At 50.5% G+C, this 27,533-nt stretch overlaps 1 protein-coding gene across 2 annotated transcripts in view; it reads right to left on the bottom strand.

Annotated features, from left to right (window-relative positions):
* Positions 1–27,533, bottom strand: part of LOC111147674 (copine 5) — an 86,867-nt gene that overhangs the window by 32,877 nt on the left and 26,457 nt on the right. The window contains exons 4-9 of one of the 2 annotated variants that reach the window (XM_022503884.1): positions 17,378–17,481; positions 15,917–15,956; positions 15,608–15,684; positions 13,815–13,874; positions 11,632–11,682; positions 11,275–11,338 (exon numbers count right to left, since the gene is read on the bottom strand). In XM_022503884.1, the coding sequence (XP_022359592.1) occupies positions 11,275–11,338; positions 11,632–11,682; positions 13,815–13,874; positions 15,608–15,684; positions 15,917–15,956; positions 17,378–17,481 (396 nt within the window). The remainder of the gene's footprint in view (positions 1–11,274; positions 11,339–11,631; positions 11,683–13,814; positions 13,875–15,607; positions 15,685–15,916; positions 15,957–17,377; positions 17,482–27,533) is intronic. The other variant, XM_022503885.1, reaches the window with a different exon arrangement.

Here is a 27,533-nt window from a genome sequence, read left to right as displayed (position 1 = left end):
GGTGCCCCAATCCCCGTGGAAACACAGCCCCAAGGCCCTGGAAAACAGGAGGATTCTGAGCACCAAGCTGGTTAAAGGACAGCATGTTTTGTTTGCCCTGCACCAATGAAGGGCTGGGCCCTGGGCTAATACTTGGGGGATCTCATTCCATCTTCAAACAACCCCACTGGGCAGGTCTAATGGAGCAGTGCAGGGTAGGGGGCAGAGGCCGGAGGTGAAACAGGGGGATTCTAGAACCCGCTGCCCCAGTTTGAATTCTGGTTCTAAACTTTCTAGCTGTGTGACCTTAGACAAGGGAGGCAACCCCTCAGTGCCTCAGTTTCCCCTCTATAACACAAGGCTGATCACATCACCCACCTCAAAGGGCTGTTGCAAGGACTAGAGGCAAAGCCCTTGGCAGAGTGAAGTCACGTCAGTGTTGATGTGCCTCAGTCCGTTTTTCACGCAATGGCTCAGAGAGCTGAAACGGCTCACCCAAGGCTCCTCTGAGCTGGGTCTGCCAACCTCAGAGCCCTCACTCTGTCCACACTGCCTCATCCCCTCACACACCGGGTGGCTCCCAGCAGACGGTCAAGATGAAACATCACTGGGGCTCCTGGGTGGCGCAGTTGGTTAAGCACCCGACCCTTGGTTTCACCTCAGGTCATGATCTCAGGGTCAGGGGATGGAGCCTCTGCGCTGAGCTGGGGGCTGGGGGTCTGCTGAGGGATTCTTCTTCTCCCTCTCCCTCTGTTCCTCCCCTTGCTCACGTGCTCTTTCTCTCAAATAAATACATCTTTTTAAAAAAAATGAGACATCACTTTCACACCAACTAACCCATGAGAAACCCACCCAACTCTCCCAAGGTAAGGGGCCTCAGGCTCAAAGAAGGGAGTGACTCCCCCAAGTTCAAGAAGCAGAGCCCTGAGTATCTGACTGCCCTGACTCAGCCCAAGAGCACAAAGAAGTTACCCAGGCCCTGGAGAGGACTGCTGGACCCCTCCGTGGCCCCCGTCCCTCAGTTTGCTACGGCTGACAGGGCCCTGGGCAGAAATGCCCCCACAGCCTCCTCCAGCCATCCCCATGTGGCCTCTTCATCCTGAAAGGTCTGCATCCTGACAAATCAGCTGCCAGGTGGCCAGAGCTGAGAGCTTTGTCATCAGGTCCCTGGGGCCCAGCTTGCCCTTCAGAGCCAGGGACTGTCGGGAAGTCACCTAGCTCTCACACTACCCCCTTCCTCTCACTGGGGGGCCGGTCTCATGAGATCAGTGTCCTACAGCCCTGTGAGGACCCAAATGGTGGCAGAGATGAAAAGGTAACTTCCTCCAAGTTTGAAGGACACGGCCAAAGGTTTGGGGGTGGGTATAATAGTATAATGGTTAAGGATATAATTGCTGGGAGGAAAAAAAAGAATATGGCTGCTGGGGCCAGGCTGCCTGCTCCAGCTCCGTCCCTGTCTAGCTGTGTGACCTAGAGCAAGTTGTTCACCTCTCTGGCCTCAGTGTTCTCATCTGTAGAATTGGGTACTGGCAGCCTACCTCATAGGCTTGGTGTGAGGTTGAAATGAATCAGTATGACGATAGTGCTAGAAACGGTATGGCGCACACCAGGGGCCTTGTACGTGCAAGCTATCATGGTTATTTGTACTCTTGCCCCTCCCTGTACCCTCGACAGGGGTGGACTCTGTCCCCGCCCCAGCCCCACCCCGTCACACACCTTCCCTCAGGACACCTGACAATAGCAAACACAAAGCAGCCCTCCCTTCTCTCATTCATTCATTCAACACACATTTATTAGATACCGTAGGCAGGGCCAAGTCACTGAGCTCCTTATCACCTTTAGCCCTTGAAGTAATCCTTTGTTGCTTTTTTATCAATGAGGAACCAGGGGGTGGAAGCAGCTACTCTGGCCAAGATCACCAGTGGGCAACTGGTAGACCGGCAATTCAACATGTATGAACGGATTTCCAAGTCATGTCTCTTCTGGCACCCCACTCTGCTCCCTGAGAGAGAGAGCACTGTCCAGTTCATGGGGCCTTCTGCTCTGGTTTCTTCAGACTCTGGAGTGGGTATGGACAGGGAGGGGCTGGCCTCTGGTTAACCTGGGCCGCAAGTGCCCCCTCAAGGGAGGTGCTGAGGAGGGGCCGTGCTGAGGCACACAGAGGGGCCCAGGTAATGATGGCTTTCCTCATGTCCCTCTTCATGGCCCACCTGAGAGGAAGAAGGAGCTGGACTGGGGGCTTGCAAGGCCTAGGAGCCCCGGGAATCTTAAGCCTCCAGAGAAATCTAGGACGTCAGACCTGGAATAAGAGACCGACTTCTTTATTGAGCACTTATTACATGCAAGTCACTGTATGAGGCCTTCTCTTTATGCACATTATTTCACTGAATCCGCATAACAACCATATGAAGTAACTCTGCTACTCTCTCCATTTTACAGATAAGGAAACTGAGGGTTTTAAATCCTGTCCTGTGTCCAAGGTCACACAGAGGGTCACCCAGGCAGGGCTTTCCCCCTCAGCCTTGCTGAAAGGTCTCTAACCTTCTAAACCTGCCCCCTGCAGTCACTGTATCTCCACAGCAGAAAGTTCCAATCCTATCCTGTGTTGGAGGGAGGGAGCATTTTAAATGCCTCCTTGAGGAGCTCTATTCTGTGGCCTAGAAAAAGGAGGAGGCCTAGGACCAGGTGGGCTCCCAACACTGGCTATAGAATTGGTGAGGCCCATGACAAATGGAAAATGGGACAGCAGGCCTTTAAACCAAGCATAGGCAGCATAGGTCCTACGGGACTGCACAGCTCATGGGCTCACAAAGCCGGCCCTGGCTCCTCCCCATGGGGGCAGGGGGCCGTAGCACCAGAAAACACTGACCTTCAGAGTCTGCTGAGGACAGCAGGGGGCACAGCCCAGCAAGGCGCCCTGAGTTCTGGGCTCTCTGCCTCAGTTTCCTATCTGTAAAGTAACCTGCCGGACGGTGGGGGGCGATGCTGTCTTTTAATGCCAGGCGATTTAGGCTTCGGTGTTGATGCCTCAGGGAGCATATGGGGACGGGGGTGGCAGTGGAGAAGGCTGGCACTCAAGAGTCCAGAGCCTCTGCAGCTTCCCCAGCATATGCCTTGTCTGGAACTCCAGGTGTGACCCTTCGCATCTGGAGGTCACCCGAATGAACACAGGCAAGCCACATGCAGCAACCTGCAGTGACTGACTCGAAAATTATTACATATATTGAAACAGCCAAAAGCAATGCCATAAAGTCCAGGGGCCAAAGCTCTTATTGGTGCTTCCTAGGAGAAGCCCTCAAAGCCCTGAAAGGTTAGGAAGGGAAGGAGGAACAATTGATGCAGAACGTTACAGCTCATCACTCCCAGGACCACTCAGTGCTCCCCTGGGAGGTCCACTGTTCCCCACACCACACCTGACACAAAACAGTACGCAGGAGCCCAGGCCATCTGCTTGGAGCCACACTTCTGCCACCTATCCGCTGAGCAGCCTGTGGCAAGCGATGTCACCTAAGCCTGGGTGGTCGCCTCTGGAAAAATGGAGTAGGAATGCCCCCTGTGACTCCATTGGGGGGAGTAAAGCAAAGGGCCGATGTCAAACACCAGTCCACAGTGTGGAGCATGGAGCTGCTGTCAGAATGGGAATCAATGCCAATGTTCATAGCAGCAATGTCCACAATAGCTAAACTGTGGAAAGAGCTGAGGTGTCCATCAACAGAACAGATAAAGAAAATGTGGTACATATATACAATGGAATACTATGCAGCCATCAAAAGAAATGAAGTCTTTGCCATTTGCGACGACATGGATGGAACTAAAGGGTTTTATGCTGAACAAAATAAGACAATCAGAGAAAGACAGTTATCGTATGCTCTCACTGATATGAGAAATTTGAGAAACAAGATAGAGAATCATAGGGTAAAGGAAGGAAAAATGAAGCAAGACGAAACCAGAGAGGTAGACAAACCATAAGAGACTCTTAATTTCAGGAAACAAACAGGGTTGCTGGAGTGGAGGGGGGTGGGAGGGATGGAGTGGCTGGAGGATGGACACTGGGGAGGGTATATGCTATGGTGAGTGCTGTGAAGTGTGTAAGACTGATGAATCACAGACCTGTACCCCTGAAACAAATAATATACTAAATGTTATTAAAAAAAAAAAAAAAAAAGAATGGGAGTCGATGCTTGTGGACCGCTCATCTACTCCTGGGCTGAACCCTATGCAACCGCAACAATTCACTGGTGTCTACCTACAAAAATGGCAGTAGAATATGGCTCTGCCTGCTCTGTGCCCAGCATATCCTTTCATGACTATTGGCTCCTTTAGTCCTCTCACCAATCCCATGAGGCAGTAACTATTATTAGTCCCATTTCAAAGATGGGGAAACTGAGGCCCAGAGAGGTTAACACCCTTGCCTGAAGCCACACAGCAATCCGGAGGAGAAGCTGGGATCAGAACCAGACGGTCTGGCTCCAAAGCTTAATAATTGAGATTTCACACAATGACCCCACATCATCCTGATAAGTTTAATTATGTTCTGTAGCCTCAGTTTGAGGAGTCAGAGAAGTGTGAAATCCATTTTAGAAAAGGCCTCCTCCGTGCAAACTAGTTAAAATTACAGGGGAAGGAAAAAAAAAAAAAAAAGCCTGGCTCTGAAATTCAGCTAACTGGAAAAATCCTCTGGGGAGCCACACCTCATTCCCACCGGTGGCAAATCCGTGAGGTGTTGCTGGCCGCTCATTCTGCAGCTCAGCCTGATCCGCCCTCCCTAACACGGTCTAGACCTGGAAGCATTCACCCAAAGCCCTTGTGATCATCCGTACTGTTGTGCCATTGCCGTACCCACAGGGATAAAACAGACCTTCCTGTGAGACTTCTGGGGTGTGACCAAGGCAGGCTTCTTCCCTCTTGGGTGCACGTACCCCATGGGGAGTCCTTGAGACAAGGCCCTGTAGCCGTATGGGGACTCTGCTTTTTTTCGTTTTATTTTATTTAAATTCAATTAATGAACATAGAGTGTATTATCAATTTCAGAGGTAGAGTTCAGCAGAGTTTAGAGTTTAGTTGTTTAGAACACCCAGTCCATCGCCATGCAGCCTCCTTAATGCCCATCCTCCAGCGCCCTCCCCAGGGACTGCGCTTTTGAAGGTGGCTCTGAGTTATGTCAATAGTCATATCATATGAACAAGGCTTTGACCGATGCTTTGACCGCTCCCCTTAAAGGCAGGTTGGTGAATGGACCCCAGGAAGAGTGTGGGGAGTGGCGACAGATGGACTGGGCTCCCGGGATTTGGAAGCAGCCAATCCAGGCTGAGGTCAGAGGTCCCACTGTTGGAAGCTTCAGCTGGAGGGTGGGGCTCTCCAAGCACGTGAAATGCTCTTCCCAAACCAGAACCATCTCTGGAATCCACTGTGAAGATAAACAACTCCTGCAATATATAATTTCCTGCAATTTCTGCCTTTTCGCCCTGTCGTTTTAAAAAACATATTAAGTTCTTCTAAAACAGCAGGATTGCCTCAATTTGCATCTTTCCGCATGTTAATCAGGCTGCTGGGGAGATTACAGCAAACAGCCATTCATTTCCGGATGGCCAGGCCTACTGTAGCTTGTTAGCTGTCCCTGACCCAGAGAGGGGCCCTGCAGGTTAGGGTTCAGGCCCAGAGGTCAGCTGGTGGGCTGAAGGCCAGGAGAGGGTAGCAACACCCCGGGGTGGGGGTGGGGGGATGGAAGCTGGGCCTTGCTGACATGCTCCAGGATCAGAACAATAGTAAGGGAGGTACAAAAATTTAAAAGGCCCCCAAAAGCTCAGTCATCAAAATCAAGATTTTAATGTGAATCTTGAAAAATCAAAATCAATGCAAAAACCCGTGACAAATAAAACATCCCCAATTCAAATAAAAGCCAATTTTACAAATGAAGAAACGGGGGCACAAAGAAGTCAAGTAACTTGCCCAGAGTCACATAGCTAGTAAGCAATGGCATTTGGTCTGGATCCAGAGCCTAAGTTCTTAACCACCTTGCCCTCCTGCTCACACGCTACACCCTAAAAAGAACTTTTCGATAGATGGTTGAAACACGGTGACATTTACTGGCTTCTTTTCAAAGTTTGCCGAGAAAAAAAGATATCGATTAAAATGAAAAAGAATCGTCAGCCCCAACTAAGAAATTCAGCACGCCAGCAGGAGGGAACACAACCCAGAGCCAAGAGTGATTCTGTGAGCTGCAATCTCTGGGAGGACTCCCACATTCACAGGAGGGTCCAGAGCCCCAGCCTATCAGGATAAGACTGCAGAAGCACGGGGCTTGGGGTGCTTGGGGTGCAGGCATTTGGGGATATCCACGAAGACCCCGTAGGCTAGAGCTGATTCGAATGCAGATGGTAGGTGTAGGAGTTGATCTAGGAGATCGGGCCTGTAGCTACGCATTGCCTATAATAACCACGTGGGGGTCAAGCTGGTCAAGCTTGGTTTTCTCTGCCGTCTTCATGACTGACTTCTCAAACAACCTCATCAGCTGTACATCTGTTGATTTGGTCATTCAGACGCTGAAAACCCCAGACTGACCGTTTTCCCTCCCACGCTTGGAGCCTATGTGTCTGGGATACCAACCAAAATCCATCAGCTAAAGTTCAAAAGAAAAATGGAACAATTTGGCTAGGAGGATGTTCACAGCAGTGTAAATGAAACTGTTTCCTCTAAGAGAACAGATTTAATAAATTACGACCATCCATATGATAGAGGAAGAATAGCTATTAAATACAGGTTTTCAAGGAATATCTAATGACATGGGAAAATAAATCTGGATACCATATTATACTAATTAGAAGAAAAAAAGCTATATACATAAACGCCTAGAAGAAAGGAGGAAATGCAGCAAATACACTGAAATGTCAACAATGATTCTCTTTGTATTTTCTATCATGTCCACTGTGACCATGTTATTTTTTAGCATCAGGAAAAAATGTTTTGTTTTGTTCTCTCTCTTTTTTTTTTAAACCAGAGGGATGATTTCGAAGACCAAAAAAAAAAAAAAAAATTACAAACTAACTTGTAAAGGGTGGTGTGTGGCTGCTGGTTGTGGATTACACAGGACACTTCCATCTCTGCTAGCCACAACACACATCTCTCCCAAATATCAACCTGCATACTTCTGAGTCTCAGAAAAGCTTCACCAGTTTGCCCCGCTTTAACCTGCCTCTTTCTCCTTATCTTTCTCCCTTCCTCCCAGGACTCTTCCCTCGGCCCCATGGAGACACTGGGCTCTCCCTGATGTCTGTCCTGAGAACAGCGAGAGTCCTGACTTTATCAAGACTCAAAACTGCTAAGCAGGCCCACTACAAGCTCCTGCACTATCTGGACCCCATTCCCACCTACTCTCTCCCCTCTCTAGTGTCACTCATCACTATCTCCTTGCCCCAGGGCCTTTGCACAAGCTGTTCTCTTTGCCTGGACCCATATTCTTCTAGGCAGCTGCAAGGGCTTATTCCTTCACCTGTATGTATTTGGCCCTATTATGTGGTATTATCCATGGATTTCCCTTCAGGACAGTAAAGAGTGCTATAAAATACTTGCTATTAAAAAAAAAAAAAAAAAGCAATGGGTCTGATGAAGTTAAGGACCCCTGCTGTACTGTGATTGCTGGTTGGCATTTCTGTCTCTCACACTAAAATTAGAAACTCTGGCCGGCTGGGAGGGCAAGAACTGAGCCAAGACCTATTTGCCAAAACAAATAAATGAACACATGAGCAGGCTGGTGATCTCTGAAGGGGGGTGGCTAGGGGCAGTTACTGGTGAAAAGCTTTGACTTCCCTGGCTTGTGAGAGGCGAGCTGCTCTCTTGCCAGTGTGTACAGGGACCTGACTGGAAGGCCCTGAAGATCGCTATCTGGCCAGGAACTCTCTAGAAGCCCAGCCACTCACCACACCTGCTGAAGGCTCCTGGCTCCACAAAGATCACAGAGCCCATGGCTATTCCATATACTGTAAAGCTTACAGCTTCACCGTGGGTGAGGGAAGTACTCCCTGAGAATTAGGAGGCCACAGCTCAGACCTCTGAGGCTGGCACTTCGATGTGCCAGTGAATGAGATACAATACTCTGTGTATCTCAATGAGATACACATACCCTCTATATCTGTGGGCTGGGATCCCTCACCTCTCCCCACCTCCCCGCCCCATGGTTGAGGATCAAACAGACTGCGAACACCAGGAGCTCAGGTCAACTGTGTGGACTATGCAAGTGTCGGTCAGCGTGACAGGGAACAATGACCGTATGGAACGTAATTAAATCTTTGGTGACTCAGAGGCCCTTCAAGAGCTGAAGCTCATCATCATCCACATCAAGTATCACTGAATAGTATTTGGGATCAAATTCTGATTGTTGCAACTTTCTCGGTATTAAAAAATCTCGATGAGCAAGGCTTTTTCTATAACCTATCGAAGCGTGCGGGTGACCCACCGGAGTCCACTCCGGTCCTTCGCTCGTCCCCAACCACCCACGCGGTCCCTGCGGATGGAGAGAGGGTTTGTCTACTTAGGCAGAACGCATTCACTTGAGCAGAAAGCCCTGCTCTGGTAAGGATGGGGGGGGAACAACCCACCCCTCAGACTCCACCCTCTTCCTTTGATCCTCCCACTGAATGCCGGGCTGGAGCACAGAAGCGAAGCGGTTCAGATGTAATTATTTTCATTCAGCCAGATGCTGGGAATTAGTCTCTTTTCCTTGCAAGTATTCTAGGGAAAGACAGAACGCAGCCAAAGGCACCCCAAAAGAAAAGGAGCTGACAATCTCAAGAGGAAGGAAGGGAGCCCACCCCCCACCTCCTTGCCTTGGAACGGCTTAGACGAGGAAACCAGCTACCACCCCTGGATGAAGTGGGGGGAGGGGAAGGAGGAGGAAGGGGGAGACACCTAATAAATACTAAACACGGGCTGTTTTGCCAATCCCAGAAAACCAGACCGAGGACAGCACCCAGCATGGTCTGGAGCTTCAGAATTCCCAAAGCACTTTCACTTCTATTACCTGATTTAATTAGAAACTAGGGAGGAAGTCACGGGCTGAGCTAGAAGTTGGGGGCAAACCCAAGTTAGGCTTCAAGGAATTCAGATTCCATCTTTCCGCAGACACCTGTTAGGCCCAGCCTCCTCCACGAACCCTTTCAATCCTCACGGCAGGCACCCCATCAGCCCCAACATACAGGTGGAGAAACTGAGGCTCAGGGAGCTTAAATAGCTCTACTATATGTCAGCTGGGTTTCCTCTTCCTTGTCTCAACCCCAGTAACTTCCAGATGGTCAGCATACACCCTTGTAAGAGTTTCCACCATCAGCTGGTGCTAACCATTTGGTCATTCATTCAGTTGCAGATTCCTGAGAGATCCCTGTGAATGTCTACCCGCACACCAAGCCCTCGGCTGGGGCCAGGCATCAGGACCGGTGTGGCTCTGCCATCAAGTTCCCAGATCCACCAAAATAAACAGCCAGAGAAGCCAGAAGAATGAGCACTTGGGTATAAGCTGATGTGGTCATCACTATACTGCGATTCTGCATCTTACTTTCCCACCGGAAGCCCCCGAAAGCAGAGTTGGGGACCCCACCACCTGGCAGTTAAAGACCCTGACTCTAGGACCAGACTGCATGGGTTCACATCTCTTCTACCCAGTGACTAAGTGACCTTGGGCAGGTCATTTAACCTCTCCAAAAAATAAAAACTGTAATATACCAGATATGATAATATCTCATACAGTAAGACCTACAGTCTTATATCACATATTATAATAATACAGATAAATCAGTCAACCATATAAACCACTCAGCATAATTGCTCAATTAATCTTGGCTAACAATTTATATACCCACAGTAACAGTTCTCGAAGTATGGACCAGGGACCCTCAAGGGGTGGTCTGTGAGGCCAAAGCTATTTTTGTAATAATATCAGTAAGACATGGAATTTTTTAGAAGTTACCTAACACTGATATCACAACAGATTGACTACAGAAACATATATGACACTCCAGCCCTCTTCTGTTCAGCCTGACATTAAAGAGATTTACAAAAAGTCCAAAACAAGGCCACTCTTCTCACTAAATGACTTTTGTTTTGGAAAATACAGTTATTTTTCAAAAAAGTTGTTATTTATGTTATCCTATAATGGGTTAAACTGTTGTGATTTTTAAATGAGTTAATATATATTTTTTAATTTATTGATTTTATTTTCTAATATGGCAAATATTTACGGTTAACAAATAACCATAGTTGTACTAACTTCCCTGGAAGGTCAGAAAATCTTGTTTCTCCTCCTCCCTCCTAGGCCCTCTTACCTGAGCCCAAGATGAATTTGGGTTCCCAGGTTACCCAGGCTCTGGCTACCTCGTCCTTCTCTCCCGAGGACACACCCATTCCCACCTGAGTTTCCTAATCAACCAGAGAGGCATGCAAGGCTGGGAATAAGCCTCCGTTTTAGAATTGGGTTGACCCGGATTAGAATCGTGACTCTACCACTTACTGTCTTTGAACAGATGGTTTAGCTTCTCTGAGCCTCAATTTCCTTATTCATACAATGGGAATAACAACAGTACCTACCTCTTGGGATTGTTGTCGGGAATAGTGACAACTTACACAAAACACCCACCCCTTGACAAATAACAACTATCATCGTTACTGTGTTTCATCGTTACTATTAGCCATCCGGTCCCCCAAGCCCCTCCTGGGTGTGCTCAGCTGCCCCTTCCGCTGTCCCCATCTCCCTCTTCTCCACAGTCCCACAGAAGGAGCAAAACCAGGGGCTGCGTGGGATTGCAGCCTCTGGCTTCGCAACACGCACACCCCAACCACGCGTCCTCACTCCCTCAATCCCAAGCAGGGTGTCACCCTACTCCAGAGCTAAAAGCGAAACATGACAGCTAACTGCCAAGCGCCCAGGCTCACGACTGAAAAAGCCCTCTGCTGCCAGGGCTGGAGCCAAAGCAGTCTTGGTTCAGGGAGAGAGGACCATGACGAGGAATGGAGGCGCCCCAGCCTAGAAGGCCAGGGACCAGGGCCCCAGCTGGCTCTGCCACTAATTGTGGGTGAGTTCCATCCCTTCTGGGCCTCAGTCGGCTCAGCTATAAAAGGAGGAGACAAACTTCTAGCTCAGATGTTACAGAATTCTTGGACAGCCAGGTAAAACTGGGGAGCCCTGACTTCCCCAGATCCCTCGAAGGACACATGTGGCCCTGGGGTCACAGGGAGCGCAGCCTGCCCTCTGCCACGGCTCCACCCCCACCCCCACCAGACCCGGTCCTGAGTCCCTCTGCCACTCACCCTACAGTTGCTCAGCTCCTCAGCGGACAGGATGATGGTGCCACATTTCTTCCCTGGGACCCCACTGGGAGAGGAGAAGATGAAAGAATGGAGAGCCAGACAAAGACAGACAAAGCCTGAACACTCCCTGAATGGGCCCTCCTCAGCCTCCCCCTTCCCCAACCAGCAGATCTGCCCAGAGCCCCTGAGAAGACAGAGTCTCCTGAAATTCTTGTGGCAGTGTAGCCTAGGGCACTTGCTTCCTGGGCCAGGGCCCCCAGGCCTGGAACTGCCCCGCCCCCTGCTCCCCCAAGAGCCCACCACGAAGTATAGTGCCTGCAATGAAAGTCCTAGAAGCGGAAAAGCATCCAGACTCACCCGGAGGCTTCCAGACCAGTGGTTCTCAAACTTTCCATCCAAAGACCACTTCTGTGGGCAAAAGACCTCGTGGGCCAGCCACCCCACCCTGCACCCAGCTGACCCCCAGAGTCCTGGAACCTTTCAGCTCTGAGCCACTCTGACTGATCATGGGTGGGAGAGCAAGCAGCAAGAGGGAGTTAAGCAGAAGGGCTGGTATCCTCCCAGTGGTAGCTTGTCCAGGCTCTCTCCCATGGCTACCTCCCCTTGAACATCTTGGCTGGGGTCTCTCGGGAAGAGAGATCCCATGGCCATTCATGCAGCTCCTCAGTGAGGTGGGCAACCATGACATGAAGTTGGCCCACCCAGAGAATCCCCACCAAGAGGTAGAGTTCCCAAGCTGGGGCTTCCCCCAGGGAACCTGGACCACCTCCCCCCTGGGTCAGGAGGGCCCCCTCTCCTAGGCACCAGCCCATTCCACTCCAGTGTTTGGGACAAACCCGGGGTTGTGGGTCTCCGGTGTGGCCAGGGGCCACTGGGAAGGAGGGGAAAAAATGTCATGCTGTCCAGTAGCTGTTTAACTTTGGACTCATGATGGTACCTCTCCAACTTCCGGGTTCCTTGCCCAGAGAATGAGTATGTTTGTAGGCTCCATGAGTAAGAATGTGCACACGCAGCGCATGGCACCAAAAAAGGCTCCCAAGGAGCACCATTTCGCTCCCTGCCTCCTTTCCTTCACAATCTCCCCAAGCTGCTAAAATCCAGCCCCACACCTCAGGCCAGCCTTGAGGCTCCCAGCCTGCTGTCTGCAGAACACACTTTGAGAACCACTGATGGAGCTCTCCCCAGTGCCAGCTTCTGGAGGGAGAGGCTCTCAAGTACAGGAGGCAGGGGCGCTGGTCCCTGAGGCTGAGACAGCCCAGATCTCTCCACATCATGTGAGTAGAGTAGGGTCCCCTGCCATAGGCCTGCCAGCTTGTCCTCTTAGACAAGGGCCGGTGAGCAGAGTGCCCCTGCTCTGGTCTGGCCCTCCCGGGTATAAAGACATGATTTGTTTGACCAGAGAGACAATCCTCACACCATCCTCCTCCGCCAGTGTTTCTCCATCTGTTCCTCCCTCTGCCTCTGGGCCCTGGGCCCTTCTTTGATTTCCCATCTTCCCTTCCCTCCCCTCCAGACCCAATCCGCTCCCACCTGCCTAGGGCCTTCCTTTTGCTCCCCCATTGCCTTTCCGGCCCTCCCTCGCTGCTTCTCTCCCAGACTCCTGCTCCATCTCCAACTGCTGCTTCCATAACTCTCCATGAAATAAGCATCCACACCCTTCCTGGGCTGTGAGCACCCAGGGCCCCCAGAGGCCCCTTTCCCATATCCAGCGGCCCCAGCAGCCAGTCCAGCGGCTGGGACCCTGGCTCCTAGGAGCTCTCAGCAAGGAGAGGGGAGTTTTGCTTACTCAGCCAAAATACTCAATGGTGTGAAGCCCCTCCAGGCTGGCCCCCCACCCGGAGGGGGGCAGATATTCCCTATCCTGCCCCACCCCACACCCTCTGATGAGGATCCTCCCTCCAACCAGGAGAGAGGGAGCGGGAAGGAGTACCAGGGCGGGGGAGTGGTGTGTCTTTGTTGCATGTAGTTGCATGAAGCCCGCCAAAAACAGATGGTTGGGGCGGAGGCCAGGGGAGCAAGCAAGGCAGGCGCACCAGTGACAGGGAGCAAATACAGAAAGTAAGGATTTAGCAGAATCTATTCTGAAAGGAGGCTGACATCCAGCAGTGGAAGCAATGGAGGGGAAGTGGGGTAAGAAGCTAAACAGAAGGGAGGGACTGAGGGAGGGGAAAAGGGCAAGAGGTAGGAGGCGGAAAAAACCAGGACAGGGATAGAGGCAGGGCAAGTGCCCAGCTCCTGCTGGCCACTGGAAGCAGCCCCTACCTCTGCTCCCCACCCTGCTCCCAGAAGTCCCATGAGCCACTGCGGCTGGGGATGCTAGAGCTGCAGCCGGGTGTGGGAGGGGCCGGCTGCAGAGTGGCACTTGTGCACACTCAGTGCACACTCTCTCTCTCTCTCCCCAACCCCCCATCCCCACCCTGCCTGACCGGGGCTGAAGGCACAGTGGTGGGAACAGGGCCCAGGCCTGGACACTGAGGCCCCCTCTGCAGAGCCGGCTGGATGTCTGAGGACTCCAGAGCCAAGGATGTCTGCTGACCTACCCATTGGACACAGCTGGCATGGGTTTGCCTGTCCTGGAATTCAGGCTGAATGCTCCTATCCTGTAGAGAGAGAGGCAGAGAGAGCATGTCATGAGTCAAGCCCCCAGTCCTGAGAGGCCATAGCACTTGGCATCAGAATTCTTGGAGACAGGTATCTGTTCCGCATCAAACAGGACCAAGAGCTGCAGGCCAGAGGAAGGAGAGGTGTTCCTCCCAAACCTTGCTGTGAGGTGCTGGGTGACTCTACCTTGGGGTCCTCAAAGTGTGATCTGGGGCCCAGCACCGTCAGCATCCCCAGAGAATGTGTTAGAAATGTAAGTTCTCAGGCAGCCCCACAGACTAAGGGGGGGGGCAGCTGAAGCCTGTACGCTTTGAGGACCACAGCTTTACCTCTAGACTGTGAAATGGGGAGACTGCTGAGAGAATCACGAGAGATCAGAGAAGCTGATGTCAGTCTAGTCCTGAAGAGATGACCCAGGGAAAGGGAGGTGTTGTGTGTGGGTCTAGCAGGGAGACGAGAGACAGACACATGACATTTTCAGTATGGGAAACAGATCCCCCTCCTTCACCAATCCATCATCTCCAAGATCCTGCTGGCCCCCCCAAGGCTTGCCTCCACAGCTGTCTCCTGTGGAGGTCTTCCTCAATTCACTTAGCAGGTGTGCCTGTCCACCATGGGTGGGCTGGGTGACAGCAGGGAAGAAACAGACCGGAATGACAAGCGGTCTTTTGACCCACATCTGGGAGCCAAGATGGGCAGACACACACACTCACTCTGGGAACCCCAAATTCTATAAACATCAGAGCCCTCCAAACCTGGGTGTTTTCCCTATTCTCAATAAATGATAGCATATATCACTATTCTCTGTGAACCCAGAGAAGGAGACCTTTTCAGGGACAGAGAAGCCTCTCCAGGGGCCCTGAAGTTAACATACAGTTAGTGGGAGTCAGAGACCAGGGGCTGGGAGAGAGACCCCCATTCCTGACCATAATGCATTCTGCGCTTCTTGGTCACAGCGAGGGGATAGCACCCAGTTCGAATTTAGCAGAAGCCAGCAGGGAGTTGATACCCAGCCCAGCCTGCTCTCCCCTTCCTGCCCATCCTGCCATGTGGCCCGGACACCTGTCCCAGTCTGCAGGCTCCTTTTGTCTGGGTTCTGCCCCTAGGGCTTCCTGAGAAATAGGGACAAGAGAGGGCAGTCCCGTTACCCAGCCAGCCTTGGTTGGTCCCTACAGCCGCCTGCAGCTTCCACCAGAAGAAGCCTTGGGATTCCTCATCCCAGAGCCTTCCTAGAAGAATAGCTTTCCCCTAAAAGCACTTACAGCCCTATAATGCAGATTTTCAGGGCAGGGTAAGATGAGGAGGACCTCACCCTACCCACCTCTGGCCTACAGTAAAAGGTGAATAATCTGAGGGATATGCTATGTGAGGAGAACCCCTGAATTCAAATCCCAGCTCTCCTATTTCCTAGCTGTGTGCCCCTGAGCAAGTCACTTTTCCCTCTCTGGGCATCAATTTCTTCCCTTTACATTGGCAAGGGTGGGAAGTACGAGTGGACTAGATAGTGTCTCACGTCGTCCCAGGAATATGGGGCTCTAATAACTGAACCTGGGTCCCTCCAAGTTCACTGGGTTAACGGCCCTGCAAGGTCTCCAGGGTCTCCTTATTCCTAATCACCCTGCATGAGTGGCGGCTTGCTGCGCCCCTACCCTGAGCTAAGTAAGGGTGGGCGGGAGTTTGGCCCATCCCCAGGGAAGCAACCCAAACAGGCCCCACTCCCCTCTACACTTACGTGAGGGGCTTCTCCAGGCGGCTCCCAGGGGACCCCACGATCTCTCCGAGGGTGCAGAAGGCCTGGCCCAGGAAATCCTGCATGCCCAGGGTACCAAAAAAAAAAAAAAAAAAAAAGCCAGTGTCACCCACTCTACCCACAGCCACCCCACCTCCCCCATCACCCCGTGCCGAGAAGTAGGCAGACTCTGAGATAACCAGAAGCAGCATCAGACATATGGGTCTGTGTCCCAGGGAAGCTCGAGGCTGACCCAGACTCTGGCACTGAAGAGAGTTTCTGAATCTCTGGGCAGTCACTGGCAGAACTCACATGTTTGGATAAATCCGGGCTCTTCGAGTCAACGTCATAACTGCAGGGAACACACAGAGATAGTAAAGACGGCTGGGGCATCCTGTCCAGAACTTCTGGGGTCCCTGATCTGAGTCAAGACCCCCATATCCCCAAACACAGGCTCTGAGAAGGTAGGATATTTCTGGGAGTAACGACTGGGAGGCCCACATGGGAGCCTTGCAGGGTACTGGCCATATTCTGTCTCTTGATCTGGCTGATGGTTACATGAGGGTAAACAGATACAAAATGCATCATGGGATAGACTCTAAAGATTTGTGTACTTCACTATATATGTGTTATGCCTCATTAAAGACTGAAAAACTAAAATAAACTTGCTTGGCAACCCTGGCTGGTTGTCAGGTGGCTGAGCCGCCTTGCCCTTCAAAGCCCATTCTCCCATCTTCCCAGCTAAGGCGAGGTGCCCTTGGAGCTCAATACCTTGCCTTTGAACCTCCTGATGGTTTCACCCTGCCCAGGCCTGCCCGGCTTGACCTGGGGCCTCCTCACTCAAGAATGAGGGAGGCATGAACACTTTCCCCTCTTCCATCTGCACCTGGGCCCCTCCCTTGACCTGGAGCCGCTCCTGCAGCCCCTTTTCCAGCATCCCCCTCCCCTGCCCAACCCCACTGGCTATCCAGGCCCCAAAGCCTCCCACTGAGGGGCAGTCCTTTTTACTCTACCCCTGCTCTAGCACTTTCTCTCTCCAAAATGTCCCCAAATGGTGTCTTCTCTATGATGCGCTGTAAGTCCTCCCTCAGTCCCTCCAAAGTCATGTCCTTCCACTGCATTTTTTTTCCCTCTGCTCCTGCAAGCTCCCAACCCCCTTTTGGCCCACTCTGTCCACAGTCCTCTGGGATACAGTCCTTTCTAACCATCCTCATGCCTAGGAAAAACAACGAAACAAGGCTCCCCACACCCGCTCACCAGACTGAAATCCCATCATCGTCTTTAACCTCAGCAGAAGGGTGGTCTGCACCTTTGTGGAACACATGCACATGCCCGAGGCCCCATCAAGTCAGGTTACCTCTGCAGGAGGGGAGACCAGAGGGCACCCCTCTCCCAGAATAAGCTCCAACAGAGGGAGAGGTCAATGGGGAAGTTCCCATCACCTGGGGAGAAAAAGGCTCCCGGGAAGCCCCCAAGATCTAATCCCCAGAGTCAGGTGGCTTGCTCAGGGTCCTCCCACACTTAAGGGATACAAATGGTGGGGAGCCTCTGTTCTCTCTTCCCACCTCTTTTCCGTCTCCTGATGAGGGTGGGTCTGAACTTGAGCTAATTGTTTTCGTCCCAGACCAAACCTGAGATCCCTCTAATGTCACGGCACCCATCCCCTTCCTTGGTAAGAGAAACTACTACCAATCTCAGGTCCTAGAGCCCCTCCCACCCATCTATGGTCCCCCCGCCCCTACAGACCCATCCTCAGCACCAGCTGCCACTTACAGATCAAAACGGAGGTTCTGCTTCTCCTCAAAGAAGTAATCCACAATGAATTTGCGCACAAAGTCAGGGTTGAGTGTATTGTCGATGACTTCAGTGCGTCCGAACTGCAAGAGAAAATAGGGTGTGGACCTCAGGACCAGGCTGTGGGGCAGGTGAGAGCACGGGGCTCCAAGTTCCTCAGCCTTGGCCCCAGTAGGAATGGGAAGCCTTGCCTTCTGGCCCCCATCCCCTATCCCCAGTCAGGGCAAGAGCTCTTCCATCTAACAACGGAAACCATCCCCGATATGGCTCCAACTCCAACCTCGGCTTTCTTCTCCCGACCTCCATCTAGGCTCCACCCAAGTTGCAAGGTTTTGATACCCGAATACCTGAGCAGGCCCTTCACTTCGGCTTTCCCTTTTCTGCCAGGGGCATGTCCTCCATTTCTTCAAAATCCTGTTAATGCTGCCTCCTCCAGAAAGCCTTCCTGATTCTTCCACCCAGAGAGGTTTACTTCCCTCTGAACCACTGCTGAACTTGGGCTCACCCCTACGACCACCATCCTTCTCTGATTCCACAGTTAGGTGACTAATTATTTGATGTCACCATTATAAATGAAAGGGAGGAAGAAGGGATTGTAGGAGCTTTTAAGATCCCCACCTCCCGCCCATGCGCACTCCCTTCCCCTTGAAGGTGGGCTGGACTTCACAACTCACTACTAATGAATAGAATAGAGCACAAGCCACTGCCCAAAATACGTTATAAACTACCATGACTTCTGTCTTGGGGACACTCTCTCACTCTCTTTTGCTTGCTCACTTCGAGGAAGCCAGCTGCACTATGGAGAGGTCTGTGTGGCAAGGAACTGAGGGCAGCCTTGGGCCAACACCCAGTGAGAAGCCAGGCTGTCAGCCAACCTGCCTGTAAGAAACTGAATCTTTCCAAAACTACCAAGGGAACTTGGAAGCGGACGCTGCCCTAGCAGAAGCTCAAGACAACTGAGACCCTGGCCAACACCTTGACCGCAGTTTTATAGAAGACCCTGAGGTAGAGGATCCCACAAAGCCACACCCAGATTTATGACCCTGTTGTTTAAGTTGCTCAGCTCTGGGCTAATTTGTTACACAGCAACAGATACCTAATACATGAACTTAACTTTCTCCACATCCCCTGCAGCAGACACTCTAGAATTTTACACACAGTAGGCGCTCAATAGTTGAATCCCCTTAAACTCCCCAAATGACTTAAGGCAAGTCACTCCCAGGTCTGGGCACCAGAATCACTTGGAGGGTTTGATAAAAGACCGATTATAGGCCTCACTCCCAAATATCCCTTTGACCTCCCTTTGACAACCCTCGGGTTCGACTGTGGTCCACAGGGCTCTGAGCTCCTCGAGGTCTCCCTGCACTACGGAGGAGGGCAGTAGGGACATGTTTCCTGGCCATCAGGCCCATCAAAACAGCTCTCTCTTACATCTGTTGTTGTTTTTTTTTTTCCTTACATCTATTCAATACACTGGACATTTCTGGTGATATTTTGTTTAAAAAAAGGGGACACAGGGCTAAAAGATCAAGTTTAAAAGCAGTGTGCTCTGTGTTCCATGAAGTGAAGGCATGATACCAACCCTACAAAGTGAATAAGACAGGTGCATGATAAATATTTTAAATAAGTTGTGAATATTTCTGAATACATAAACATGTTTTTTTCAATGTGGGTGGTAATTGCCAAAATAAAAAATTAATCCCGAGTATTAGTCCCCCTTAATGGGGCTCTGCAGCTCAGAAAAATGCCAGTACACAGGTCCCTCTCCTGTGCGGTAGGCAAGATCTTCTTCTCTGGGACTTAGCCCAGCACTCATTTGTACCCTGATTTAAGTTAGAAAGCTGCAAAGAGAACCTCCCACCCAAGGACGTGTGGGGTCATCTGAGCACTCCATCTGGCATCATCTTGCCTTTACTCCCTGTCAATTTCACCAACCGAGCCTCTCTCCTTTCCCCCATACCCACTTCCTCCCCTGTGACCTCGGCCAGGGCTCCCCATTTTCTGAACTCAACCCCTGCCGCAGCCTCCTAGAGGGCCCCCTAAGTGAGAACACTGCTAATGCTTGAAGACCCAGCCCCCCGGGAGCTCCTGCTCTACAACTCCCAACCCCTCCCCTATGCTCCCATAATGCACCAGGTGTCCCTATGGCTGCACTTACTATGTCCCCTGACAACAACCTACTGAGGCTCTTCCCACCCCACTAGAGCTTCTCGAACAGCCAAGGATCCAAGTTCCCCTCATTTTTGCAGCCCAGGACCAGCCACTGTTTAACAGACTCCCATTCTCATAGTCACCAGTGCTTATAAGTATGAGGAACCACGTGACACATTTTGCACCGTATTTACCTTATTTCGTCCTTTTATGGTAGGCTCCCCCATTTTACAGATAGGAAAACAAAAGCACAGAAAAGCTAAGTTATCTGTCTAGGGTTCCACAACTAATCATTGCTGAGGGCAAGTCACAACCTAGGCATTCTGGCCCATGCCTTCCATGCCCCAGGTGCTCCCCGTGAGGTCCCTCGAGAGGGCAAAGGCTGGTCACTACTCTCAGTGCCTGGTATGCACTGGGGACTCAGAAACCATTGAATGAAGTAAGGTTGAATGAGGAAAGGGAAGAGCGGGTTTGAGTCGCAAGCTTATCACAAGCTAATTGTGGGACTTGATTGAAGAAAGCTTCCATTTCCTCATCAGAAGATGGGAGAACACTACGTGTCCTGCTTACTTCTTAGAGGTATCATCCAACTCAATTACCGATTCAACGAACAGTTTTTCAGCACTTACTATAGGCCAGACAAAGAGCTGGTGCTGAGCTACGAATATAAAGAGAACGTGAATCCTTTACTTAAGGACTTCTCTGTCATTGGTGAGACAACTCATAAACAATAACCGTAACACAGTGTCACAAGAGAGCCATAGACAAACATCTACAACAGGGTCTTCCCCAGCTACACACCAGAAGCCTCCCGGGAGAAATGTGAAAGATGTTGACACAAAGACAGATTACTGGGTGTCCTATTTCACAGACTGGTCCAGGCATCTGACTTCACCGAGATCTGCACCCCTCATGATTATTGAGCTATTCTGTAACAGAAAATTGCAGAAAGCACATCATAATGCAAATGATTCTTATCCGTATAAATGTAAATACATTTGGCTCAGTAGAATGCAATTATTTGATTATTGTCCTGTTGATACTGACCAATTTTGCATCTATTTTTAAATTAATTTCAGCATTCCTGATTGCCTGTATACAGCTGACCTGCAACAATGCAGGGGTTAGGGGAGTGGACCTCCACACCCTGTCGAAAATCCAGCTATAACTTTCGACTCCCCCAAAACTTAACAGCCAGCCTACTGTTGACCAGAAGCCTTGCAGACAACAAGAAGTTGATTAAGAAATATTTTGAAAAAATATATATATATTTTGTATGTTATATGTATTACATACTGTATTCTTATAATAAAGTAAGCCAGAAAAAAGAATGTTATTAAGAAAGTCATAAAGAAGAAGAAATTTATTGAAATGAAAAAAAATTATTTACTGAAAAAAATCTGTGTATCAGTGGACCTGTGCCAGTCAAACTTGTGTTGTTCAAGGGTCGATAGAATGTGTGTTGAGTCATCTGAACCAGCTGTAACATCTTACTAGTTCCTTCATTTAATTAACAAGTTAAACAAATCTTTACCATGTGTTCATTTTACCTTTAGAGAAGATGTATCCTTTAACAGGAGCTTTTTAAAAATACCTAGGCTCAAAATGCCGCCACAGACCAATGAAACCCAGTCTCCCTGGGTGGGGCCTGAACAACTGTTTTCTCAGTTTCCCAGGTGATTCTAACGCACAGTTCGAGTTGAGAACCACTGATGGAGGAAGAACACTAACATTTACTGAACCCCTTCTGAATGCTCACTAGATCAAGTGGATCATTATCTCATTTGATTCTCACATCGCCACCCCCACCCCACCCCATCCCTGTGAGTAACTACCCATTTTCCAAGTGAGGAAACAGAATCAGAGAGGTTAAGTCACTTGCCCAAGGTCACACAGCTAGGCAGAGGGGGGACCTAAATGCAGGTATGTGTAATCCAAAGCGCATTATATTTTTACTTCATCTAATGTTCTCAAGCACTATGAAAATCAAATAAAGATGAGATTTACTTCACAAGTATTTATAAAAGCCCCACTGTGTACATGCAATGGGGTAGATATTGAGTCAAATAAGACTGGGTTCCTGGCATAGCCCCTAAATTCAGTGACAATCTTACAATGTATAATCCATCTCTTGTTCCAAGAGAATTCCTGCATTTTCCTCTTCTGCTCTCATTCTTAATACCTCTAGTCTTCAGACAAAAGGAAAATTTCTCCTAATGGCTTTCTTGCAGAGTATTCTGGGTAAACACCCAGGTGTGAGAAAATCCTCCTTTAAGAAAGGGCTCTACCTCCTCTTCAGTGTATGGCTCCCTGAAATATGTTAAACAATCCCTCTGGCTGAATTTTAGATACACCCCAGCCCAGAAGGAGAAAGCATTTGTGCTGCCTCTTTCCCACCCGACTCTCAGCAGAGACTCCAAGGAAAACACCCATTAGGGAAGATGACAGCGCCGCTTTTAAAATGGCACTTGAAGCTTCAATAGAGGGGAATTCCCTAGAGATTGATCTCTGCCAGAGAAGAAAATGGAGTTCCCCTGGAAACAGGACTTGGAGTGGGACTGCAAAGGCCCCCAAGATCTCCTAGAGAGGAGAGGGAGCCATTGAGCCAGGCTGGGCAGTGATGAATTTCCAACAGGCAAAGGTAATTCACATATGCCAGGCACAAACAACGGTGAAATCTACAATCAAGGAGGGACTTACCAAAGATGTTTTATAGCCTTCATTACTTGGGCTAATCACAAAGGGAACAAAGACAAAAGACAAAAAGCTTGGATTCTGAAAATCCAAGAAGCCGATAGGTCTCTGTCAGTTCCAGTTTTATACCCCTATTAATGACAATAGGAAACAACCTAACTGATGTCTTTAAAAAAAATCAATTTGGTTGTATTTCATTCCACATAGAATTAGTTTCCAAGCCTGAAGGGACTTGGACAGATGAGGTGTTAGCACGGAGCAGTGGGAAGCATATAGTCTGAATGATGTGTGGCAAATAGGGCTTGGGGGCAAAGGGGAGAGGGGATTAACCATTTGCGCCCATAATAATCGGAGCTGAACCAGTGCTGAACGCTCTTCCAGCACCCTGGAAGTGCCTGTCCCTCCCTCTGGTCCATTCTGAACTCCTCCGTCCACACTCCAGGCTCTGAGAATGGTACTGCTCACGGTCTGGGGCGTAGGCCACCCAACACCAGTGGGCACAGGGATTTTCTGATCAGCAACATTGGAGAGAAACCCTGAAATCTTTGTTTTACCAAGAGATTCTGATACGGACAGCCTTTAAGAACTGTTGCTTATGGGGTAAGTGCAGACTAGTGAGGGCTTGGTGTGAAACTGGGGAAAGGGCTGAGCAATCAGAAATAAAGGTGAGGGGGACTTCCCTGACCTCAAGGCCTGGAACAGCCTCCCAGGAGGGGAGAAAAAAAGAGAAAGTACAGATGAGTGCGAAACCTGGAAATCAGGACATTCACCCTCTCCAAAGCCCATGTCTTGTTCCTGGCAACAAAACCCAGTGGGAAAAGCTCCTAACGTATCACAAAAGATGCTCCCGAGGGCTCCTAAAACCTCTATGACTAAGCCCCAAGAATATCAATTAAACAGCATTAATTACATATCATCAGTTCCAGGGAGACCCTCAAAGGGAAAGCAGACTTGAAACTTCTTTGAAGACTAAATTAGATGGCTCCCCGGGGCTCTGCTACACACAGAAGTTGAGATCTATGGGGCCGGCTGGGCAGCGGTCCTGCCAAACCGCCCTCCGGACAAGGGCTGCTGCCGGGCTGGGATGGAAAACCTGGTTCAGGCAGGTCTCCCTGCCTGAGACCCTAAGGTCTCCCCATTCCACATCCAACTAGGAGGCCAGGACTGGGGGGATCCTCTGTCAAGACATGGGCCTCTTGAGCTGCAGTGAGGCACAGGGCTGGCAGTAAGGCCTGGATGGATCTGGAAGCTTATTCTCTGTGCCATAGGGTCTCCCACGGCTGCCCCCAGCCCACCCAGCTCCTTCTCTGTCCTGCTCTACACTCCAGGGGACCCGATTTCCCTTTTGAACCTCATTATCCTGGTTCCCTTGCCCTGCGGGTTCCAGGTTGGGTTTGGCCAACGGGAGGCACCAGCAGATGGGAGACGGGTAGAGAGAGAAGGTAGGGTATTTCTTCCCACTCTGGCCCAGCCTTGGCCCCTGGGTTCTGGCAGGTGCTGCTTCTTCTCCCAGAACGATGGTCCGCCTCTCACTCACAGACAAGAGCACTGTCTCCTCTCACTGCCCCTTCGAGCCCTGAGTGAGAGCAGCTACTTGCTGATGCTGGGCCCTGGGTTGGGGGCGACCTCCTGCAGATTCCCTCCACCTGACCCATACCTTCGAAAGAAACCCATCAAATCTCCTCAGTTAAACCAACTGAGGAAACTTGCTCTCCTGCTGGGGCCCTGACTGATCTATTTTCTCTCTCACCAAACATGTTCCTAACACATACAATTGCCAACTCAAGTGAACATAAACCAAGAACAGTCCCCACCCCCCTCCTTCTGCTGAAACACCGTGGAATGCTCTTGTCACCAATAAAGTGCATGACCCCCGCTTGTGCAGCCAAGACACCCGCTGTCCCACGACCACCTTCTGGGACGCCGGGTCTCAGCACAGCTGTCCCACCCTAAGGGTGCCCGTGGGAGCTCTCCAGGACCAGGGGTCCCCACACCAGCATCCTTGGCTTTATAGAAAGTGGCCACCTACCTGATTAGAGTCAAGGTTTGACGCCTTTAATCAGCTCTAAGTGGGTCTGTGGCTCCCCGAAATCAAATGAAATGTCTGTCTGTACGTGTCTGCATTTTCCGGGGGAAGGAGCTCTGGTTTCCTTCAGTTTCTCCAAGGGAAAGCATGCCTACAGAAACCTTTAAGAACCTATGATTCTAGCTTTGAAGACACATCTTAGGTTTTCCCCCAGAAAGCAGTAAATAGTGAAGCACAGAGAACAGAGTCTGGGGCCCAGCTTCCTGGGTTCAAATCTGGTTTTGCAGTACTCATTGGCCATGTGACAGGAGAAATCCCTTTCCCCCACTGTATTTCAGTTTGCTCTTTTGTAAAATGGGAACTACAATTTATCCATACCTTACAGGGCTGTTGAAGGCTTACGTGATCTGATTTATGTAGCGTACTTAGAAGGCAGCCCGGGGCCTAAAACGAAGTCTAAATTAGTGATTCTACACTCTGGTCCTTCCTGTACCCCAAACCCTGGCCCAGGCACCCAGGAAGAGTGTCTTTCCTGGGTCGCTGAACTCAGCCTTATCTCTAAGAGACTCCCGGCAGGAACTGCTGACACTCTGCTCATCCTCCATGCTCAAAAGACCCCAGCTCTGAGTGGTTTCTCTCCAGACATCTTCCACACACAGGCAAGGCTGAGAGGAAAATGCAGGGCTGTCCCTTTGCTCTTACCAAACAGCTACTCCGTTAAGATCTAGGCTCTGCCCTGCCCATGGGCTTCCCACAAGCTTGGGTCCAGCAAAGCCCAAGGCCTTTGTTAGGGGGGAAAAGAAAAGGTAGTAGAATGTGTAATGCTTGCTTAGAGACCCAGGCCTGGAGAAGAAAATTCACTCCTTGCCACTGGCAGGAAAGGTGAAGCAGAAAGACCCCTTGGGCGAGGAAGCTGCTTAGTGAGGGTAGGGAGGGGAAGAGAGCCCTTGACCCTCTCAGTCCCTGCTCAGACACACGAACTACTGGGCTAGGAGGCACAAAGCAAAGCGGCCTAGAAAGAAGCTTTCTCTGTTGCTTCTAGATTTGTAAAGTCTGGACCCCTCCTTCCACACAAGCCTCCGGTAACTCCCTGCAAATGCCCACAGCTGGAGGGCTCTGGGGCCCAGAGCCAGGGTAGAGTAGAGGGGTAGCTAGGCATGGGTTTAGGACCCCCCACTGGCCAGGGTTCTGTTGCTAATTATTTACAGGAGGCTACCTAGAATAGCTAAGAGGGTGCATTTCCCCAACTGCTAAGACAGAGCAAATCATTCCCTCTCCAGGGCAAGGACAGAAGGGAACGTGCATGGAGCGTGACCCAGAATGTCTGCTACTGATCTTCAATACTGAGAATAATCCTCATGTAGCCCTAAAGACAGCCAGGTGCTAAGTGTTTTCCACATTTTTTCCTCATTCAATCTTCATAACAGCTTTATGAAACAGGGCTGTTATCCCCATTTTACAGATAAGTTAACTAAGATAAGGCTCAGAGAGCTGGAGTGACTTGCCCAAAGTCCTATAGCTGGTGGGTGGGAGAAACAGGATTGGAACCCAGACTCTCTGGTCTGGTTCCAAATCAGTAAGGAGTCGATGTAGTCACTAACCAGTAGGAGGTCAGTACTGTGAATGAGGCTTGGACTATGTCCTATTCAATCTTTATTCTTGTTCTTTTCTTACCTGCAGCCAAACCTCTGAGCTTCTTCAATGCTAACTCTCTCTTCCACTTTGCTGACTCTTCCTGTTGGGGGGTGCTTTAGGTCACAGGGCACAGGTGAGTGCCTCTGACCTATTCCTTTGCTCACCCCCACCCACATTTCCAATCCCTACAGACCACACAGGCACTCCTGGCCCCTCCTATGATTTCCATAAAGATTTACTGATTGACAAGTTGACCTAGAACCTGAAGATTCTGGAGCTGGAAGGAATCAAATCATCTCAAGCAATGAGAAGAGAGAGGCAGAAAAGAGGGGTGGGGGGGACCGTGCTTTGACACATGTCACATGGCTAATTAGGAAAAGGGCCGTGATGGGAGCCCAGGTCAGGTCAGTTCCCACCCAGAGTGGTCCCCGTTTCTCCCAGAAGCCTGTCACCCCCTCTGTCAGGTTTCTCTCAGGTCTTCCTTCCATTAAATCCTCCTCCTACCTCTTCTTATAGTGACTCCTCATCTTCAAAACACCTTCCACACCCGTGATCTCATTCAGCCCCCCTACCAGTGACCCCATGGAGATGTTATTACTGTCATCCCCATTTGATAGAGGAGAGAACGGAGCTCCAGGAGGCCAGCAGGACCTCCCAGAGGCACCCAGTGGTGGGGATGGAGGACCAGGGCTCCCAGGAGTGACGGAGTCGTGGCTTCCCATGGTGTTCACCGAGGTCCCCTACCTCAGTAATGAGTGGGTTGCTCTGCAACCTGAACGACGTTCATGGCCCCAGATTTAAGCAGTTCTGGCCTTTTTACAAATTACAGCTGGATGAAGCTGCAGAGACCTCCCCCCAGCTGCAAAGCCCCCAGTGGCTATGCCTCCTGGGACAGAAGGAGGCCAGCGCTGACAGACTGCTCTCCACCTCAAAGCTGCCCACCCTTCCCCAGCCGGAGCTCCCCTATAATTTTCATATATAATTGATGGCTCCTTAATTGGGGATTCTAAAAGCCCTGCTAGAGAGCCCAGCCCTGGCCCCTCATGAATCATGTTCACTGGGATTAAAATTAGAGGCCAGAAAGCTATCTGACTCAAATAGAAACTGGAAAAGGCAGCGAGCTGGGTGCTGGGAATAGGGGTCCAACTGGATGCCTGAGGTTGGAGAATGGCCTGAGGTCTGGGCACCAGGAAGGAGGACCCAGGTTTCAAGGAGGAGCACAGAGGACCTAGTTCCAGGCCAGGCCTGCATGGTCTGGGGTCTGGAAAGTTCTCTGAGGTTCCCTCACGGAGAGGCGGGCGCAGGAGTCTGTAGCCACCCTCTCCTTGGAGAGTGAGGAAAAGCAGGCCCAGAGAGAGAGGAAGGGGCTGGCCTAAAGCCAAGCAGAGTGAACCATGACTTCTGTGGCCTGGTACCTTCCAGACCACTTCCTGTTGCGTTAAGGCCTCCAGGTGAGGAAGGGCAGAGGTGAGTAAGGAGAACGGAGGCTCCAAAGGCCTTCTCCCTGCTCAGGCCTGGACAGAGAATTTTCCCTCTCTGGCCCCAGACATCAGCAGCCGCAGCCAAGCTTATAATGAAAGACTTCCTGACAAAAGGCTTAGTTCCTAATTAGCCATTGTTCCAGATAAT

The sequence above is a fragment of the Enhydra lutris genome, unplaced genomic scaffold (assembly GCF_002288905.1).
Source record: "Enhydra lutris kenyoni isolate GAN:26980312 unplaced genomic scaffold, ASM228890v2 scaffoldscaffold17, whole genome shotgun sequence".
In the NCBI taxonomy this organism is placed as follows: domain Eukaryota; kingdom Metazoa; phylum Chordata; class Mammalia; order Carnivora; family Mustelidae; genus Enhydra; species Enhydra lutris.
Note: the sequence above shows the minus strand (reverse complement) of the source record. Positions and strands in the feature narration are given on the sequence as shown.